The sequence below is a fragment of the Psittacula echo genome (genome assembly GCF_963264785.1).
Source record: "Psittacula echo genome assembly, chromosome: 4".
Taxonomy (NCBI): domain Eukaryota; kingdom Metazoa; phylum Chordata; class Aves; order Psittaciformes; family Psittacidae; genus Psittacula; species Psittacula echo.
The window spans coordinates 73,898,450-73,919,119 of record NC_137738.1 but is presented as its reverse complement, the minus strand read 5'-3'; the positions used below and the strand labels follow the sequence as shown (position 1 = coordinate 73,919,119).

The 20,670-nt window shown below is 38.4% G+C and overlaps 1 protein-coding gene across 5 annotated transcripts in view; it reads right to left on the bottom strand.

Moving 5' to 3' along the window:
- PHIP (PHIP subunit of CUL4-Ring ligase complex) overlaps positions 1–20,670 on the bottom strand; it is a 110,082-nt gene that overhangs the window by 43,710 nt on the left and 45,702 nt on the right. For 3 of the 5 annotated variants that reach the window (XM_080615137.1, XM_080615138.1, XM_080615140.1), the window contains exons 16-18: positions 9,079–9,207; positions 3,157–3,382; positions 84–221 (exon numbers count right to left, since the gene is read on the bottom strand). In XM_080615137.1, the coding sequence (XP_080471263.1) occupies positions 84–221; positions 3,157–3,382; positions 9,079–9,207 (493 nt within the window). Of the gene's footprint in view, positions 1–83; positions 222–922; positions 983–3,156; positions 3,383–9,078; positions 9,208–20,670 lie in introns of all 5 variants that reach the window. The other 2 variants (XM_080615136.1, XM_080615139.1) reach the window with 2 other exon arrangements.

Genomic DNA, 20,670 nt, shown 5'->3' with positions numbered 1-20,670 from the left:
CCAGAAAATTCACAAATCATGCACAATAATGTAATTTACGTTTTCCCACTCTCAGCCACAACACCCATCTCCCAGTAATCTACCTCTGTTTATCCGACTCGTACTACTGGTTCCTGCTTCCCCAGAGCGCCTCTGGTCCTGCTCTTGCTGAAGTCTTTGAATCATGCTATCCAGCGGACTAACTTCTTGATTTGCTTGTTGACTAAGAACTTGATTCAATCCTGTGAAGTAAAACATACAAGAAAACAACATACAAATGTTGAAGGACCAAATGCATATACACATGTGTAAATATGGGCTAATGCATATTTTTGTAACAGCCAGTTTTTAAACAGGACAACCTTTTCCTTAATATATTGAGAGCATTGTATTTTCTGAAGGAGGGTCAGGATGATCACACGCCACTCCTAATAAATGCCTAAATTTGATCAGGAACAAACAAGTCACAGAAGTTGAATACAACTGTTGTTTCTCAGTGAACATAAATTGTTCTAATTCATGCTTTATAATGCATTTTGGGCAGGCTAAACACTTCAGTATAAGCTTCAATAAAATAACTACTTCAAGGACTAACTGAATTGGAGAAGAATTATCTATACTGCAGAACACCAAACAGTAAAAATGTTTCACTGAGCTCCATATGGGCATAATGACGACACAGACTAAGTAATGCTAATAATCCTTGGTATATAAAACAGCCATGAAACCTCCTTTTGGGTAGGTCTCGAATAAAAGACAAGAAATAGTTCTCACAGAAGTGATTACAAGGTGATATTACTGTATCTGCGCAGCAAGCAAAATAAACAGCGTGTAAGCATAAAACATACAGAACTTCTTTTCATACAATGGTCACAAAAAAATTAAGAGTTATGGAGAAACAGGCAAGGGCTACAGTATTCATTTGAAAAGGGGTGTCAGATACCTCCACACAGAATAGTCAGATGGTGGATTGGTGGGAAGCTCTGGTCAAGAGAAGCAGAACCTGCAAAATTTTGTACTGAAGGATGACAATGTTCAAAGAAACAAGCTACAGAAATTATTTTCCCAGCATAATTCTGAAGAGATATCATATTATCAACTGCACTTTGCAAGATCGAAGACAAGATACTGTAGTAATCGTGCTATGAAATGAAGAACTTTGATTATGTGGCTAGACAGAAGCAGCTCTCTCTTAACAGATGATGGTATGCAGAAAGAACATAAATATTTAAGACACTGCTCTCAGGGTTTCAAGGTTACTGCAGTTGAACTCAACTTCCCTAAAGCAGCAGAAGCTTGGAATCATGGGATGAGCTCTGGTATAACCACAGCTGGATGTTTTCTGACTCATGTAGTGAGACAGATTTATTTGGTGATCTCACATAATCCAACATACTGCCTGCTGAAAACAACGGGAAAAACAACTAACAGCCCAAGAATATTCTTAAATAAGGAACAGCTACCTAAACAAAATGAATGTTTCTTTATGTATCTAGCTTGCGAGATTTTGCCTTCACAAGTTACAGCAAATTCTTTGAATTTTTTTAAAGAAATAATGAAGACACCAGTATATATTTGATTTTTCAAAATATCTGGTTTAAAGGAGCTTCACGTATATCTAAGCAGTAAATCAAGCATCACTACCTAAATTCCCCCTGGTCTCATAAGCCTCTACAGAAAACTTGACAAGAAATAAATTATCAGTGCTCCGAGGGAGATCCGTCAAATCCCACAATAAAGTTTCAGAAAGAAACCAAGCTTCCTTAGTGGAAGGTAACATATGAAACATGCACACACTTTAGCTCTGCTAAGACTGCATATATTGTTGCTAAACCGTGAAGAGGTAGACAAATGTCTTGTGTCTCTCCATCATCTCTCTGGCTTTGTGTCAGCTTAGTTGATAGCTTCCTGCTATTAAACAAAATGGTATGGATACCATCTTGCTATAGGCATTCATGTGTCATATGCAGCCACACCATTAGATTTAATATTCCTGGGTCTGCATGCAGAGTCTGACTTATTTCAAGATATTATATTGAAGAATGTTTCCAGAACATTTTAAAATTTGAAGAATTTCAGAATGTTGTGGAGCTACGCTCTAATTGCAACAACAAAGTTTAAATCATATCCTTCCTTCGAAACTGAATTTAGCTTCAAAGCCACTAGCTAAAAAGTTTAATAAAACACAGCATACATTCAGCCACAAGGGACTTTTTCCTTCTTACAGTTGCTTCTCTGGTAACATTTCTTCCTATAATTTTGGAGGAAATACGGAAATGCTCCTTAAAGATGATTACTCAAGTATTCAGTGGCTTATAATTCTCGGGTCTACAAATGAGGATAAAGAGATCTTTTGTTAACACCACTGTGAGTTAACCTTCCCAGAATGTGTGACACAACACAGGATTAAATGTGGTGTACGTATAAGCCACTGTTTACAGACAGAGTCAGTTTTCCCTATATTTTCAAGAATATCCAAATACTTAACAATGCTTATCTTGAAAACATTTAAAGCTGCTTTCACCAGTCACTGTTTGCTCATTCATACTAGTGACATGTAACAAGCAGGCACCATTTTTACAGCCCCACCCATGTGGGCCACATTTGGCAGTTTCCAAACAGCCACCCACTGGCTCGGAATAGGCACGTTCCTCCCACGTTGTGTGCGTGGAGACAACTTTTCAGGAACTTCCTAGATTCTGTACTCTTATCAAGTCTTCAGAGTTCTCTAACCAAACTATCAAAGCTTAAGTTGAATGACTGCTTTCATCTGAAGGGGAAGGGGATTTTGCATGTTTAAGGTGTCCTCTCTCATTCTTCTCTTCTTGTGTTACCTACTCCAACTGATCTGTGGCAGAGCAGTCAATTTCCCAGGTTTTCAAAAGCACGAAATCTTACCCCAAAGAGATCAACTGAAAGCTCACTCAGCATCATACACTGTTCCAATAATGAAATGAGCTCCAAGCTAACTGGCATTGTAACATCAACTAGCACTGACTTGATCAATGACAATACTGTAATTGTCACAAGCAATCAGTGCCATGGACACTAATTCTTCAACGATACATGAACTACTATGCCCAGAAATTAATAAAAAGGATGAAGTGAAAGGGAAAGTGTAGGACACCTAGAGATAACTACATAGGCTACTGTGTAGTGAAGTGAAAGTTTCCATACCTGAAGATGTCACTCCCATCTGAGGAATAAGCTGTTCCTCCCTGCAGTTCTCACGACCAGGAACTAGTCTTTGATACCTTGCAGGATGAGGGTTGCCATCCACATCAACCAAAAATGGGGGAGGCATAAGGTGTGGAGCCTGCTGTGTCTGTTCATCCAGGACAAAGTTGTTGGCATCACGGATAAGGGGCCGATAATCACTATGAAAGAACATCTGATCTGCTATCTGTAAACAAAGTCATTTTGTAATTTTTTTAAAAGAACCTATTAAAAAAGTCATACAGAAGATAACTGCCAAAAATATTTTTAACAATGTTACTCATGGTCACTTTAGCAAAAACAAGGTTATAAAATGATCTGTTTATCTTAGTTAAAGGGCAAAATTTAATGACTCCATGATTATTTTTTTTCCCCAGTACTTCTTTTCTATATTATAGTGCAAGGAGAATAATCCACATGTTTGAGGGTGGGGAGCATTTAAAGAACAGGGGAATGGGGCAACATTTAACTGCTGGAAGACACTTGACTGAACACAGCATGGATGCATTAGTTTACAAATTTTCTTCTATACTCTGAATACATATTCTGATAAAAGAACTGTGTCACAGACTTAGGAGCTACGGTGTAGGAAGAGGAGGACTAGGAAAATATTATCACATCATATCATTGCCAAATACTTCAACCAGCAGCCAAACATACATATTCCTATTTTAATGCTAGATATGTGAAATAGTTCCAGTAGATAGAACAACGCTGATCTATATTTGAATGCTGCAGGCTCAAAGCCTTCTTTATTTCAGTTCGCCTGCTCATAATTTATTCTAGATGACTTTCCACAGACACTCAAGACTGAGGAATTCTACTGTCCAAAGAGCATGTAAAAAGGCTTATGCTTCGTCCCTTGCTGGCACATCATCTTAATATAATGAAATCAGGAAGATATTGAACTGCAAGAAGAAAAGAGAACAGAAGACAAGCTGACACACATCCCAACACTACCTACTGGCAAGCAAACCCCTTGGCAGCTAATACACTCAGTTTAACTATGAACAAGTAAAAATAAAATCATAATATCACCATCCACACAAATTAGATTGTGCAGTATAAAAATGATTAAATAATTGACTCAAGGCATGAGATCTCCAGAAAGTCTTGCCTTAGGTGAGGTATTTGAATATATACAGAGGAATGCCTAAGCTGTCATAGAACATACTCTGATTTCTGAAAAGAATGCTCCATAATGACCTATCCATAACATAGTTTTCAGTTACTTGCTAAGTAAAAATCAGAAAGGCAGAGGTTATAGCATCTGTGCAGAGGTCAGGTCTCTCAATGACAAACGTCTCCCATTCCTGATGTGAGACAACCAGGAATGAAAGACAACAATAAACTTATGTCAATTACAACATCAGCAAATGCCTACATGCATCCACAGGAGATGGGCAAGAAAAATCTAAAAAAGTATAGGACTCACAGAGTATGGACCCCACAGAAATTCCAAAAAGTAATAACTGGAAGAAACTGGAAAGATGCATGGCAAGATGCAAAAGTAGAGAACTTACTTCATGGATTCCAAAAGTTATCCTTATAAAGTAAGGATGTGACCAAAGTAAGTATGGACAAGGTGACATCCCACTGCAGTTAATAAGTCCTGACTGGATGAAGTCTTGCTGCCAGATTCTCTATAACTTAACAGAGGCCGAACATACAAGTACTTTCATGTGCCTGACTGACAGAATCAAGGTCTGCTTAACAACTTCATTTTTTCAGCTCAAATAGCTCAATATGATAAAAATGCAGGTCTTCTAGGACAACTAAAATTTTTCCCTAGAATAATAATAGCAGAGTATCCAGTACTTTCACCTAGCATAAACAGTCCTGTTAAATACTTCCCACACTGAGAGATTCCAATGGCATCATCAAACAGACTGTGAGTCCTAATGTGCTGTGATTTGGCTGTACAGTGTTGTTTGCATCCCAGGTTTTATAAGAAAAGGGAAGATCTGAAATTTCTTCCTTAGATTCAGTGACCTCTACCAGAATAGACTCTGGATGCAAGATCATGAGGACTTCTTTGCAATGACCCTTCTTTGGACTCTGTAATGCAATGAGATGAGGCAAAAAACAATTTTCTAATCAAAAAGATAAGAATGGCATTTCATGAAGAACCCAGCTGCAGACCAACTCTTAGGTAGAATATTGGAATGTCCCTACTGGAAACTCAGGGCAACAACTGCCCTCAGGCTATTCTAAGTCCTGAGAAAAATCAGAATTAGACATTTCAGTGCATCTTAAATGGCTATGTTCAGCAGACAACCAGCTGACAGTATTAGATGATAATTTGCAGGGCCAACCTCCATGATGGACCCAAAAAGAGTATTGGAAGTCTGGAGCCCCACAGTGTTCAAGGCCAGGTTGGATGGAGCCTTTGAGCAACCTGGTTTAGTGGAAGGTGTCCCTGCCCATAGCAGGGGGGTTGGCTCTAGGGACCTAGAATTTTAAGGTCCTTTCCACCCTAAAATATTCTGTGATTCTATGTTACCAACAATCATACATATTTCTTGATACACTATTAAGAGATCAGATTCGTAACAATAAGAAGATGCTACAACACCATTAGCACATATGAGTCATACGACTTCACAAACCCACTTTGTTTCAGCGAAAAAGCTTTCCGCAAGGTCTGAGCTCTACAAAAGAGACTCTCCTCCAGTAACTGCACTACACATTCACAATGCTCTGTTTTTCCCAATGGGAAGACCTATGCAAATGCAAAGAGATTTTCCCGATTACTGCATCAATCCACCACACAGGTCTTGCAACGAAGAACTGTGGTTTGGGCAGTCTAAAGGAAAAAAAGCCTCAGAAAGCTCAGAGACCTACTCCAATCTAAGATTCAAAATCAACAGAAAAGTACCTTATGCTTTAGAATCCTTAGGCATTCCTGGACAAGTTTCCACCCAAGCGAGAACTTCTGAAGTGCACATGCCCTGTTGACAGTGAGCTCATCTCATCTCTGATGATCTTCGCACACAGAAATTCAGCTGAGATTGGCTCAAGGTTCCTTTAATTGGGTCAAATAACAAAGGAGCCCCAAACAAGCAGCAAATGTATATTTTCTTTCCACCACTAGAAGTTACTCCACTAAACCGTATTATCATCAAGAGAACACCCCATCACCTTCATTGTGGCCAAGATCACACGCAGGACAAAAAACCAAAACCAGAACAACAGTTCCAGTGAACTAGAAAACATGGGTACTATTTGAACATCACAAGAAAAATAAATACATGGAAAAACAAGAGCTTGCTCTCTCAGCAGAGATAACATTATCTTAGCTATAATTACTGTCCTGAGTATAACTCACAAATGCAGAAATTCAGGACAGGTTATCCCACTCCTTTCTTCTGTGGAACTCATTACCCAAGATGGATGGAAAACACTTTAAAACAAAAAAAAGCCTGCAGGTCCTACCAGAGCATGTTCTCACAAGACCTTAAAAAAAAAAAAAAACCAAACAAAACAAAACAAAATAAAAAAAAAAAACACCCAAAAACCAAAAAACCAAACCCTCCAAAACCCCAAGCACCTGAAGTGAGGTTAGGACAGAAAAAAGAACATCTGATCTTCAGCACCTACCTATCTGTAGTTATATTTCTGCACAAATCAGGTCAAACAAAAATTAAACAGGGGAGGGACCCAGACAAGAAGGAGACCAGAAACTTCCAAGCTGAGTTTTCTGAGAGTTGAAGACTAAGATTAAAGAGGTAATAAATGTAAGTCCTGTTTGCTTCCATTTCTTCTATTGTCAATCATGACAAGATTATCACCAGCAAAATAACAGCTGGAGAAGATAATTTTAGATCACCCAAAAAGTGAAAAATTTTAAACCATCTTTTTCTCAGAGGCTGCAGCAGAAGTGCCAAGAGAACAAAGGTCTGTAGAATTCAAGAAGTGAAAAGCGACTCTTTTCATTCTTCAAACAGATCTAATCCCTCACAAGAGAAATTCTTAAATGGGAGTCTAAAGGCAACTCCAGCAAAGACAAAAAGGCTCTCAGCTTCAACTTCATTTCCAACATTTCTGAGAATCAGAGGGCTAAATGCTTCCAAAATGACTGGACAGAAAAAACACACCTGGAATGACCCATGGATATGGTGAGAAAAATCTTTCTACTACAACAGGCTTTAAAGTTTGGAACTCTTAAAGAGAAAGACTTTGAAAATGATCTGATAATCCTAGTTTTCCTTGCTGTCGTGTCTCTCTGCTCATTTGCTTTCTTTGGAATGGAAAGGGAAATGCACAGCTAGCAATAGGTGAAGAACAGCAATAGCAGCCAAGTACCAAGTGCTTCAAATCATAGTTGAGAGCCAAGGAGAAAAAAAAATCCCCAATATGCAAACGCTGCTGTAACTAGCATCAGATTGAGAGCTGGAAGACTACAGAAAGAAATGCAGTGGCTTACAAGACAAAGATTAAAATTCCTTTTGCTATTCCTCCTTCAGGCCTCTCTGTGCTACTATTTGCCAAAAAGCTTTCAAGGCCAGCGTACATCCAAAGATTCAAAGCTGGAAGCGAGATCCAGAAGCCAGCACTTCACAACCAACCTTCAAGTACCAGCTACCAGAAGCAGAGATGAAAATCCTGGAGCAGACATGCTCGTTTAAGTCTCAGAAAGAGTGAGAAGAGATCCATCTCACATCTCCCCTGGATGGTAAAAGAACAACTAGGACCATGTGGGCACTCCAGATTAGGTAACCTGTATGGTTCATAGGGTATGTGCATCCACAGAGGAAAAAAACCACCACGCATCTTTACAGCCATGAGGGTCTGTGGCAAGACACCCACACTTAGAATACACAATGCAGACATTAGAATAAAGACGTAGTATTTTAATCGTGCAGTAACGGTAAAACATTGCAGTGTAAGCACCAAGGCATCTACGACAGAACTTCATTAGCAGACACACATCACATAGTATATTTACTGTAAAAAACTGTCTCCCAGGCTATGTGATATTTAAATACATATAGTGGGAATTAATTCTATCACCTGCCCCCTTTCTCACCCTCCCCCCCGCCCCCATTTTTTGTCTTAGTTAGGAACCAAAAAAATATTTAAAGCAAAATATTTAACTATTATCAACTCCACTTCGGTTCATTTACATGATCCATGTGGATCTATCAGTAGACACTTGTAGCCTTGTCACTTAAGAGAGTAGACAGTAAGTGACTGGTTTATTTTATTTTTAACTTTTAACTTCCCATGTAAACAGTAGCTTAATAGCATGTTTCCATAGTTTTAAAAACAAAGACAGTGAAAGAAAGCTCAATGTCAACGACAGGAATCTGAAACATGCAGTAATTAATGGTTCAAACTTATGTTATGATACACAGTATCACAGTATGTTAGAGATTGGAAGGGACCTCAAAAGATCATCTAGTCCAATCCCCCTGCCAGAGCAGGAACACCTAGATAAGGTCACACAGGAATGTGTCCAGGCGGGTTTTGAATGTCTCCAGAGAAGGAGACTCCACAACCCCCCTGAGCAGCCTGTTCCAGTGTTCTGTCACCCTCACTGAGAAGAAGTTTCTTCTCAAGTTTAAGTGGAACCTCTTGTGTTCCAGTTTGTACCCATTACCCCTTGTCCTATCATTGTTTGCCACTGAGAAGAGCCTGGCTCCATCCTCATGACACTCCCCCTTTATATATTTATATACACTAATAAGGTCACCAATAATGTCAATACAATGAACAAAATGAAAAAACAAAATACAAAAAAAAATATATAAATAAAAAAATATTAAAAAAATATATGAAAGAACAAGATACAAAAAGGTCAATACAATGAAGCCCTGGAGGAAAGTCTGCACGAATGCATTCAACACAGACAAACATTTTGATTTTCATCTTGCACTGTACCTTGTCATATTTGCTACTGGAACCAAAGCCAAAAATCAGAAGGTGACCATGAGAATCAGTACATGCAAAATGCTGTCCATCAGGAGAACACTTGCAGTCAAAGACTGCACCATGTCCTTGTCCTTCAATCTGAAATACATCAACATACAAAATAATTAAGTTACCAGAAATAATTCATTTTCAATTATGATTCTCAAAACTGTGGTGCTGATGTTGAATTTTATTATAAAATCTGTAAGACATTATACTGCTAGATGGAAGTTACTTTAAAACATAGTTTTCTTTTTAGCTACTCACTTTTCAGTGAATTTTTTAATAATGCTCATGAAAGATGCCAAATTGATAGTAGTAGAAACTGAGACTTTATTCACAAAGCAGGCACAGCATAGGAAGTGAAAATAAAAGCTTCCCCTTGAACGTCCTGCTAATGAGCCTAACCAGAGAGCTGGGTCCAGTTCAGGGCTTAGTCACTACACCCTTTCAATCCTTTGCCTTCTTGCTAAGCTATCCCAGTAGCATTTGCTGCTGTGGTGTTTCACAACACCTGCCTGCCAGGAACACACGGACATTGACAACCCACATTACACAACTTAGCAACTGCCTGCTTCTGTAATTCCTACTCCTAATTTACTGGAGTGGGTGAGGTGTAGATTTGTGTAAAAACTCCACTTTTTAAAGGAGAACTGCAAAGATTTTAAAAAAGGAATTTTTACCTGATACTCATTTTCTGTTTTCCAGTTCCATTAAGCCAGAACAAATGGGTTTTTGTTTTTCCCTGCAACCTGTCAATCAAGCAGAGGTGACCAATCACCACTCTGAATTTTCATGTCTTCAGCACCTCTTCAGAAAGCCCCTTTCTATTCTCCCCAGCAAAGCACCTTCGCATTTTCTTTAAAGAGACACCAAACAAAATTCTTTCCCTAACTATGGCAGGCCTATGCATTGCCAGAAAACACAGCCTGCAGGCAGTAACACTATGCACTTCTGCAGCACCTCCCAGAGGCCATCAGCTTTACTTTACAAAGTTAAGGAATCAAGCCTCCAAAAACCTATGCGGCAGGTAATGCTCTCACTATCTTACAGGCTGAGACAAAGGCAAGAAGTCTACATCTTTTGCCCAGGGCCCTACAACACACCCACACCCCTGCACATCCCCCCACCCCAGTGGTAGAGGCTGCTACACCTATTGCCAGTGCTTGCAGGTAGGTGATGATAAAGGTCTTTCTAAGTACTTTCCATAAAAGTCAAATCAGTTTCTGGATTAGCAAAAGAGGAACATAAACCAGTGCTAGTTTTATGTTCTATTTTGCCCATTATTCCAGAAGAAATGAAGTATCCTATAGAAGGAGATGAAAAATAAAAACAGAGCTTCAAGTGAGTGACACTAACATCGCAACAGCTAGGAATGAAGAATTAATTTATACTAAGCAAGATCCAACAACCAAGGCAAAGTTACAGCTTTGTGCTGCTTTTTGTATGTAGAAAGCTCACAGCATTCAAGGGAGACAGTCTGGGGAAGCAGGTGGAAAAGGGGAAAGAACTTCAGCCCAAGAATAAGCTTTGCAGATGTACAGTAAAAACCTGGAAAAGGAGTACTTTCAAACAGATTTCTGTTCCCTTTCCCTTCCTCCAACAAAGGAAACATCAAAGTATCAAGCTTCTTAACATTCAAGTCCTTCATAAATAGAATTTCAGGGTTCTCCTACAGCCTAAGATTTTAAGACCTTTAGTTTTACAAGGAAAACAAGGCATGCTGTGTGAACTATTTGCTAATCACAATGAGGGGAAAAAAGTCAAAAATAGAAGGAAAAAAAATCAGACTATTAAGATGATGGGATTTTTAATCCTTCCCAATAAGAAATGGTTTAGATGGATCAGTTTCAAGAACCCCCTGGAATGTACAGTGTTAGTTGGAAGACATTCCCTTCTTACGTAAAGGAGAAGAATAGTGATCTATTATTAAGTGACTAGTACAGTGCAAATAGTTTTACCCTACATGTGGCCAGAATCTGGTTTAAAAAGTCCTTTTAGAAAGGAAATCAGCAAGACCTTTTAGTACAGCCCCTCAAGTCTGATGTACTATTACTTGGAAATAAAGATCCTTAATATTATAAGAAAAACTACTGCTAAGGATAAGCTTCAAAGATGTAATTACTATCACAAATTAAAGAGCAAAGCCTGCCAGAGTGTGCTACCCAGTAAAACTTTTAAACCAAAGTCTTTTTAGATTAATAAATCACACTTCACAATGGAATTTCTCCAATAATAAAGCTAACAGAGAGGAGTTGGTCATTTGGAACAGAAACTAAATGTTAAGTTGCAAAAGGAGGAGCTGTACTAAATCACTGAGTTGTAACTTCAGCAAACTAGATAAAGGACTTGAGCAAGAAGGAAACTTCCTTCCCCTCTCCAGCTCTTTTAAATCAAAGATGCAAGAACTGTAAGAAGACTGTATTCCAAAGAAGGTAGACTGTCTATTCTGTCTGGAACCTCCACGTGATTAAAAGGATGGTGAAGGAAAGAGACCATCCATAAGAAAAGAAAAAGCACTGGTCAATTAAGAGCTGTCCCAACATAAGGCTGTGAAGAGTGAACATCTTAAGACGCTGCTGGCAGCAAAGCAAGTAGCAAGGATTCTTTACTATGAACAGGGAAGAACCAGTGATGCTATACAATGAGGACTAATTTAAGATTACTTCTAGTCTGAACCCCAAGAATTAAGCTATTTGCCTATATTTTCACTAGCAAGGAAGCAGGTGGACACTGATATACCACGAAGGGAGGAAAGTTGATGAAATCAGAGAATGAAAAAGGGAAGCTACTCTTTCCCTCTCAGTTTTGAAGCAAACTTACTGTTCTCCCCAAACCAGGGAGAATAGAGCTGTGAAGCTAGTACAGGAAGTAACATGTCTTAGATCCATAAAAATAATTTGTTGTGAGAACACAAAGTAGCACCACCTACAGAAAGAGAGAACTAAATAATAAGCCTTTATGACCAGTCATCAATAGATAGTATGAAAGACTTTAAACCTAGTTTTTAAGAAAAGTAAAAGACATGGGAGTAAAACAAAATAAATAATCAAGATTAGAGAGTACCAGATAAGCATAGCAGACTTTCCTCAGCAAAGTAACTGACTTCCTTTTTATGCCAAGAAAATATAATTAATTCAACCTAGGCAGATTTCACAGACATGATATGGCACTGACAACTTAGTTTTAATGGAAGAGATTGTAATTATTAGGAGAAATGCAGAGCAGGCAAACTTGCTAAGGAAAAGATGACAGTTACTGGTTTTGGAAAAGACACACAGAACTAAAGGAAGCTAAACTGATCAGTGAAGTTCCTCAAGCCAGGCCTTTCTGTAGTGACTACAGAAAAAAAAAAATAAGATTCCATTGATGAAATGAACATTAGGAAACCATCCACTGAGAGCAGATTTAGGACACAGCACAAACGATATTGACTGAAGCAATTAAAAGCCAACACGACAAAAAGCAATAGGTCATGAACCTAGTAAGATCATAGAATCATAGATTCATATTAGAAATAACTTACTAGCACACTCATTGCCAGAAAAAATAAAGGAACACAGTCTACATATAGCAATACTATGCATTTCTACCACACTTGCCAACATAAGACAGCATTGTTTAAAAAGTCAGTGAACTAAGTCTCTACTAGCCTGGGGTAGATAATGTTTTCTCCTATCCTTCACATTAAGGGACTGAGGCAATTAGTTGGAAACACAGGGAGATAGGTCACTGTGTATTCATTGCAATGCATCACATACAATGCAACATCAAAAAGAAACCTATAATCCTAAACTATACCAGAAGTATATCCAGAAGAGAAAGAGAAAGCACATACATGCTAGACAAACAGACAATGTTAAGAACAGTCTTCCAAAGCAATACACATAATCTTTACTTCTGATGTTCAAGGTAGGTAAATTCTAAGCAGAACAGCTACAGGGAAATGCTTCCACTTGTCATGCTAATGGAAAACTGAAGAGCTCAGCTTCTTCACATGGACACCAAGAAAAGAGGACTATTTTGTGTGCCTATATAGAAAGACCTTTAGCAGAAAGAGAACTACTCAAATGCACAGGAAGAAATGGAAATTAGTTACAAGTAACATTCAACTTGAAAACTGGTATTTCTATCCTAACAATCACAATGATAGCATGCTAGACCAACTTTCTAGAGCTACCAAAAACCTCCAGATTTAACTAATTGTTATTAAAGCACATAGCTTCTTTCATAAGTGACAAAACTATATCATAGCTGCTTGAGTCAACTCAGTCTCCAAATATTTTGAAGTCCCTTTGAACAATCTCCGATCACAGCATGATAAGCCAAAAGATATGTACAGACATTCTGCAAAGTTAGAAGAGGCTGCTGCAGCTCTGGAGGACGTGAAAACCCGCTTAATTTTTAAGCTAGGAAAAAAAAAAAAAAAAAAAAACCAACCCACGAAAAAACAGGGTTTCTACACTGCTTCCAGAACAGTAGCAAAGGATCAAAAGTAGGAAGATGTCAAGAATTAATTACAAGTAAAATGTTTACTAATAATATTTCTCTCTTCCTACCACGTAAGTCAGTTATCCATTCAGGAACACTGTATTTGTTTTGAAAGATAAATGTATCAACAAAAAGATCTGACAGATCACCCACCCTATGGATGCTTGAAGTTACAGAAAGGCTACAGAAAAAGTATTTATGACTTTTATCTTTTTTTAAGAGAAATTTAATAAACATCCTGCAAGGTCAGTACTGGCTTCTGCTTGGACTACTAGAGCATCATGCTGGCTTTGCTCTTCAGGATCTGCTTTACGTACCACTCAAAGGTGGAACCTCTTGAAAGTTTTCAGAAACATTTCAGTAGGACTATACACTGACTGATCCATAAATAATGCATCTATAACTTTATTCTAGTCAAACCTCACCTAAAAATACAATCTCATATACTTCCAACAAAAATAGCAGTCTCTTCAGACTTTATGAAGGCCACAGCATAAGAAATATGTTTCTTATTAACATTTCTAATTAACATCTCTGTGTTAATTAGAGATTATTATGCATTATCCATACAAGCAAGCGGTATGCCTTTTGGACATGAGTCCAAAAATATCAACTCATGGGACAAAAAAATCCATGCACAGAGCATTCTGCTGAGCTGTCCTAGTTGGAATCTAATCTTAGATGTTGACAGGGACTCCAGTTGTTTGGTATGTCACATAATCACGGAACAGTTGAGGATGGAAACAACTACCAGAGGTCATCTAATTCAGTTTCTCTACTCAAGCAGGGTCACCTAGAGCACGTTGCTCAGGGCTGTGCCCAGACAGCTCTTGAATATTTCTAGGGAAGGAGACTCCACAACCTCTCTGGGCAATCTATTCCAATGCTCTGTCACCCTCACAGTAAAAGAATTCTTCCTCATGTTCCAGTAGAACTTTCTGTGGTTTAGTTTATACCTGTTGCCTCTCATCCTATCACCTGGCACCACAGAGAAGAGTATGACCTAATCCTTTTGACACCCTTCCTTCAGACACTAGCTGGATTCCCTGTGATCCTTCCTTCTCTAGGCTAAACAGGCCTAGCTTCCCAGCCTTTCCTCCAGAACTATAATGATTCTAGCAGCCCTTTGGTGGAGTTCCCCCAGGAGTTCCATGTCTCTTTCATACTGGGGAGCCTAGAACTGGACACAGTACTCCAGGTGAGGCCTCACCAGGTTAAACAGGGAGGAAGGATTATCTCCTTCAACCTGCTGGCAATGCTCTTTCTGATGCAGCCCATTCAGCCTAGAACTAATCAAGTAGTTGCCAACAAATATCTAGGTAGGCCATGCAGGTTTACTGATTAATGAAAAGGAGAGAATATTGTAAGTGACATGATAATGCTTTTAGGGCTTCAGAGTTTATCAGGTTACACTGACAGTAGAAGTAGCTTCAGAAAGTAAAGAACCACACCGCACAGATCAGTGAAAGATCAGACCTCAGAAAATAGGGCAGGAAAAAAAATTAAGACAGATGAGGAAGCATAGCATAGGAATTGCCTGGAACAAAGTGTCCACTCAAAGCTACAGGACAAACCACCAGCTCTCTGAAGGAGCAGGAGCACACAGAAAAATCCTACTGCAACTTAGTAGCCTCTGCTTGATTGACAATTTGCAGGAAGAAACCCTTTTGACTCAAATCAGTTGTTGCCATAATACCAACAATAAGTTCTAAGCAAAACAGGGATTAAGCTACACTAAAACATTTTAACAGTCATTAACAGGAGATGTGTGTGTCCAAATTCACAAGAAGTAGGTTATTGTTGCCATTATTAAACACATTACTACTATCACCTCCATGGGGGTTCCCAATTTTTCTCACTCATTTATATAAAAACCTAAAATGTGGGAAGAGGGCAGAGAGATTGGGCAGGGAAACCGCCAACACATCTCTGCATCCAGATGGTGTGATTCTCCAACCGTAGCGCAGACTCTCCGTTAGCTTTAAGTAGGGTCAAAATTACAGCCTCTACAATTTCCTCTGTAGAAATCAGGAAAATTCCACAGGCTGCTTGAGCATGACTTTTTCATGGTCAAGTTTTGTATATGACAATTTCAGCCACTGCTTATGCCAGTAGCTTCAAATAAATTTATAATATGCACAAAGCTAAGCAAGTCTTCTATTAGAAATTTTCAAAAGATAAATTGTCAGAAAGTTGGAGAAAATGTGTAAGCTTGTAAAAGGACCATGCAATGCAACTGTCATAAATCCTATAAAAGTAATTAAGGACCCACTTGGAAAAGAAATGCATGGAACCAGAACAGTACCAGACAACTTTACATTAATTAGATAGCCAGCTAGCTAAAGACTTGGGGCCAAAAGCTTGGATGTAAGCTTCAGCAATCTTGTCCTGATATCTTAATGTCTAATACAGCCAGAACTTTTCAGCCTTAACATCAATGTGGGGTTGGTTTGTTTCGGCAGTGTTTTGTTTTGTGTAAAACATTTATCTGCATTTATGCAGAATAACTGTGCTATGAAAAGGCATACATTAACCGTTGCAACTTCACACAGAGAATGTAAAGCAAAACTAGTATGAATGTATCCACTTGCTTCAAGCTTTCTCACTGCATGCGTGACAGTACATTTTCAATTTCAAAGAGCTTAATGTTTTAAATACAGTTATTGCTTTGTCATAATACACATCACTACATTTCCTGATTTTCTGCTAGCATTTCTAAGAAGCATACCTGTTTCATTAAGACACCATTTGAAACAGCAGCAGTATTTCAGAGCTATGAAAGTATAATCATCATGTAACCAGAAAAGGGTGACCTTACACGGTAGGATAGTATCTGTTTGCTGATTCTATTACTCCATTTGTTTTCAAAACAATCAAATGAAATAAAAGAATTTCAGAGATCACCTTCAAAACAAGCATGTCAAAACCACTTTTTGTTTCCTCAGCCCAAGGGTTCCCAAGAAATAAGCAACCTGAATAAAAAGCTGAGGACCAAAGACAGCCACATTTTTTTCCTTTACTATAGCTCTGCCCTAAGAGCTTGAGTCTAAACTTTAAGACAGATCAGGAAACAAAGGACCTGAATATTTTTTTTGTGAGTATTTGATCATATGAAAGCATTACATGCTTCACTGCATAAAAAGTTAGAATGTAGTCTAATGAAACCTACTGCAGCAAAGTAAATGAAGTTTTGATGAGCAGTCCTGCAGCATCACAAGATCCTTCCAACACACATTTTCTTGCGCCTAACTTTTCTAGTGGTAACTGTTAGAAATATGGTCATGTTGCAATCCTTTAAATGGGAAAAGCAGATGCTGGAGCCTTGTCTTCTAAATTATAGAGTAAAAGATCTCTTAGTGAAGAAAAACGTTTGTTCTTCACAACTTCTTCCTCAGGAATACCCAGACATAACCATCACAGCTCTAAAAAATGTCTGTCGAGCTTTACTTACATTGCTTCACTTCATGTATCTGACAGATGTATAGAAATTAAAAAGGAAATTTAAAATTAACTGATAATGAATTTTAAAGTAACAATATATAGTCCTTTCTCTAAAAAGTTAAGTAATGCTGAGAGAGGTATTATGCATTTGCTTGAAAACTACATAAACAAGCTGTGGTATTTTTTCTCTTTTCAGGTATTTTCCCTTTAATTTGTGGTAAAAAAACCCCAAAACAAACACACACCACCCCCCTCCACCGAAAATCCAAAAGCCAACAGCATTAAGTTGGTCATCTAAGTAGCTCATCTTAAGTCTTGCTAAGAAATCCTGACCAGCTTTCTGATGTACAGCTGTAAGATGTCTTTCAATCTCTGAACTCCAAAAAGTTTTGTCCCCATTTTTCTTTTAGCTGTCACAAATTTTCTTTAGAAGAAAAAAGGAGAACAAAAAAGGAAACTTAACTTTTTTTCTACAGTTAAATCCAGACTTTACCCTAAAATCTCAAGTAATTTGCTCCTGTGCTGGAAATTTTACATTAAGTTGGACAAAATCACATCTTACTGAACTTTTGTTAAAATACCAAATGCAAAACATTAACTTGTTAGAAATTTTACACTTTTCAATTCAGCTGCTTACATTGTACCTGTTTTAATATACGGGTTTTAATACAGATGGAAGAAACCATGCTCAACACACTACCCAAATCTTTAAATAAGCTATTTAACATATTGTGAAATAAACACCAAAGTGTGTCTTTACTTGTTTAAAATATGTTCACATTTAAGGTTTATGTTTCATAATCTGTTGTTAATTATTAAGCATACTGGAAACAACACATGTAAGTCATGAGCTTCCTAGTTATGGATATCTTGCCTGTTTACATAAAAATGTATATGGAAGTGTGGGCCTATTCATCATGAACTTCCAACAGAAAAGTGCCCAGAATGGAAGCAATCAGCCAGGATTCTGGTACAGAGATCTAGATGAAAATATGCCCCAGTTAAAAAGAAAAAATCCCATTATTTTCTAGGACACCTGAAGATCTGTAAGGCGGCTCACCGTACCTTACAGCTACTACAGCTATCAAAGACATCATGTCCTTCCAGATCTTAAAGAAAAAGCATGTTTTAACCTGATCAGAGATTTTCAAAAACAGACAAGAAATACAAGTATAGCCTGTATCTTCTCCAATACTAATGCAACAGGAAGGTCAGCCTCCCCGCCAGGCCTTGAGATTCTAAAGTTTCCTTGTCTGTCCCCCTACTTTTTCCTGATGGCTCCCGTAAAAGTGGGACAGAGAGCATAAGAACAACAAACACCAATTCAAGCAGCTAAGTTACACTGCCTTAAGAAATCATCCACTATTCTTGAAGTACCAGTCTGGTTTCCCGGGCAAGCAACACTTACTTAGTGACACAGAGAAGAACAGTGGTGTTTCTGGGAAAGATTAAAGCTCTTCTTTCGTCAATGTAACAGAGTTTGTTGTCATTTCAAAGGAAGCTGAAGGTGGGAAAAGGGGAGAACAGGTTCTGTGAGGAATTTCTATTTATTTTCTCCTCCTCAAAAAGAACCTGAAGGTTGCCTCAAATCACCACTTTACAAAGCTTGAGCTTTAATGCGTTTCTGAAATATACGCATGGTATTTCTATATGCACTGATGAAATGTGCTTTAGGCATTTAGAAAATGACTCATCATCAAATTCACACCAGCTGGAGATACACAGTGTGACCTTTAAGCATTAAAGGCTAAGGTGGCTTAGCCTTTCAGCAAGTCAGATAACATCATAAAGGTAGGAGGATTTTGAAGCATTCAGATCTGTGAATTTAACACAAGATCGTAAAAGCATTCTTTTTGTATGGGTATTTCAATGCATTCTTCAGAATATGATCAAAGGACTAAGGCCACTTTTGCACTGAGTTCAAAGTGGGTTCCAGAACTACCACCCACTTAGAGCATGTTGCAAAGAACACTGTAGTACTTGCCAGTGCTCAGAAAGACTGTCTTAGTGCTAAGGTAACGTAACATAAATGAACTCTTCACAACCACTAGAAGCACACTGAGATTACAGGTAAGCAGAAGCCTGACCTTAACCTAAGGCACACAGGCTCCCCCTGAGGTACACAAAATCATGTCAGACATGAGACCTCCTACTACTGGCTACAGCAAAGCCCAACTTCTCATAGAAGCATCTCCCAAGAAGCATCAATCCAGTAAAACAGAAGAGCAACACCCAGCCATGAAATATGTTTTGTTGCTTACTTTTTGTTTGGTTTGTTGGGGTTGTTTTGGTTGGTTGGTTTTTTTTATGGGGTGAGGTGGGCTGGTTTGGTTTTGTTTTTTTTTATTTGTTGACCAGGAAAATAATTTTTTTATTTAAAGGCATCAGTACTCCTACTAAATTTCTACTTAACAAAAGGATTTCTGAAAACACCGTAAGGCTTGTCCTTATCAACTAATACACAAGCTTCCCGGTGCAGTCACTGCACTGCCTACTTACTAAATCTGCTAAGTCAGGTATCAGATTCAGTCAAAGCAATTACACCCAAAGATGCAGTACAAAAATCCAATATTCTTCAGTGACAAAGACTGTAAAAAATGCCTGTTCTCACCTTGTCTTTCATTCTTGCTACTGTAGTACAGTTTTCATACTTCCAATGGCACACTTCTAAAGTAACTGCAGTCACCATATGTCCCTGCAACTGTTCATAAACTGTTCATAAAGCTATGCTGTAAACCAAATTATTAAAAAAAGAACCAAAAAGAACAGAGCTACAGGTCTGTACATACCCTAAAATTTTTTAGGCAACTTTTTTCAATATCCTTCTACAAGGTACCCCACTCACATGACAACTATCAGCTTTATCACAGGAGAAACCTGCACTCACAGGCTGCAGACAGACAGCCTTTTGCAACCAGTCTCACTAAGCAAAGCTCACCCCCCAAGAGGTACTGCTTCAAGGAAAGCATGCTTAAAGGAAACTGTCTAAGTCCAAAAAATAAAACTCAAGGGCAGCACTAACACTACAGATGTATTTGGAGTCAGACCTGAGGAACTCCAGTACTTAGCGTCCAAATTGCAACACCAACAAAAACCCAATCACCAAACCAGTGCATCCACCTAACATTACTAGGCACCTTTTTTTTTTTTTTGTTTGATCTGGAAAACCCTTAAGTACCTGTAGTTTTCTCTCCCCCCCTTGTACATTCTCAGAATTGAGAAACTTCTGCTTCTCAAGCCTTAGGCTAAGCTGCAGCACATACCGTAACAGTGCCAACCCTGGCATTCCTAACAAACCAATGGTGTTGGGTCTATTAAGTAACTCTGTGAGAACACCAGAAAGAAAACAGATCCTGTGACATAAGAGAGCACTAACCCTTCAAGTTCAAAAGCTTACCTGAAGCTTGAAGCCAAAGGCCATTTCTATCACTTTCCAATTTACCTCAAACATGATTTCCATACATGATTTCCAAAACAAGCCTAGCAGAAGTGTCTAAACCCACAGGCTACAGATTCACGCCCCTCCACAGTGGCACAACTTCAAGAGAAAGTTGGGAAAAAGTCCTGTCTAGAACATTTATAGCTGAGATACCCTCTTTGGTAAGTGACAGATACTGAATTGAACACCTT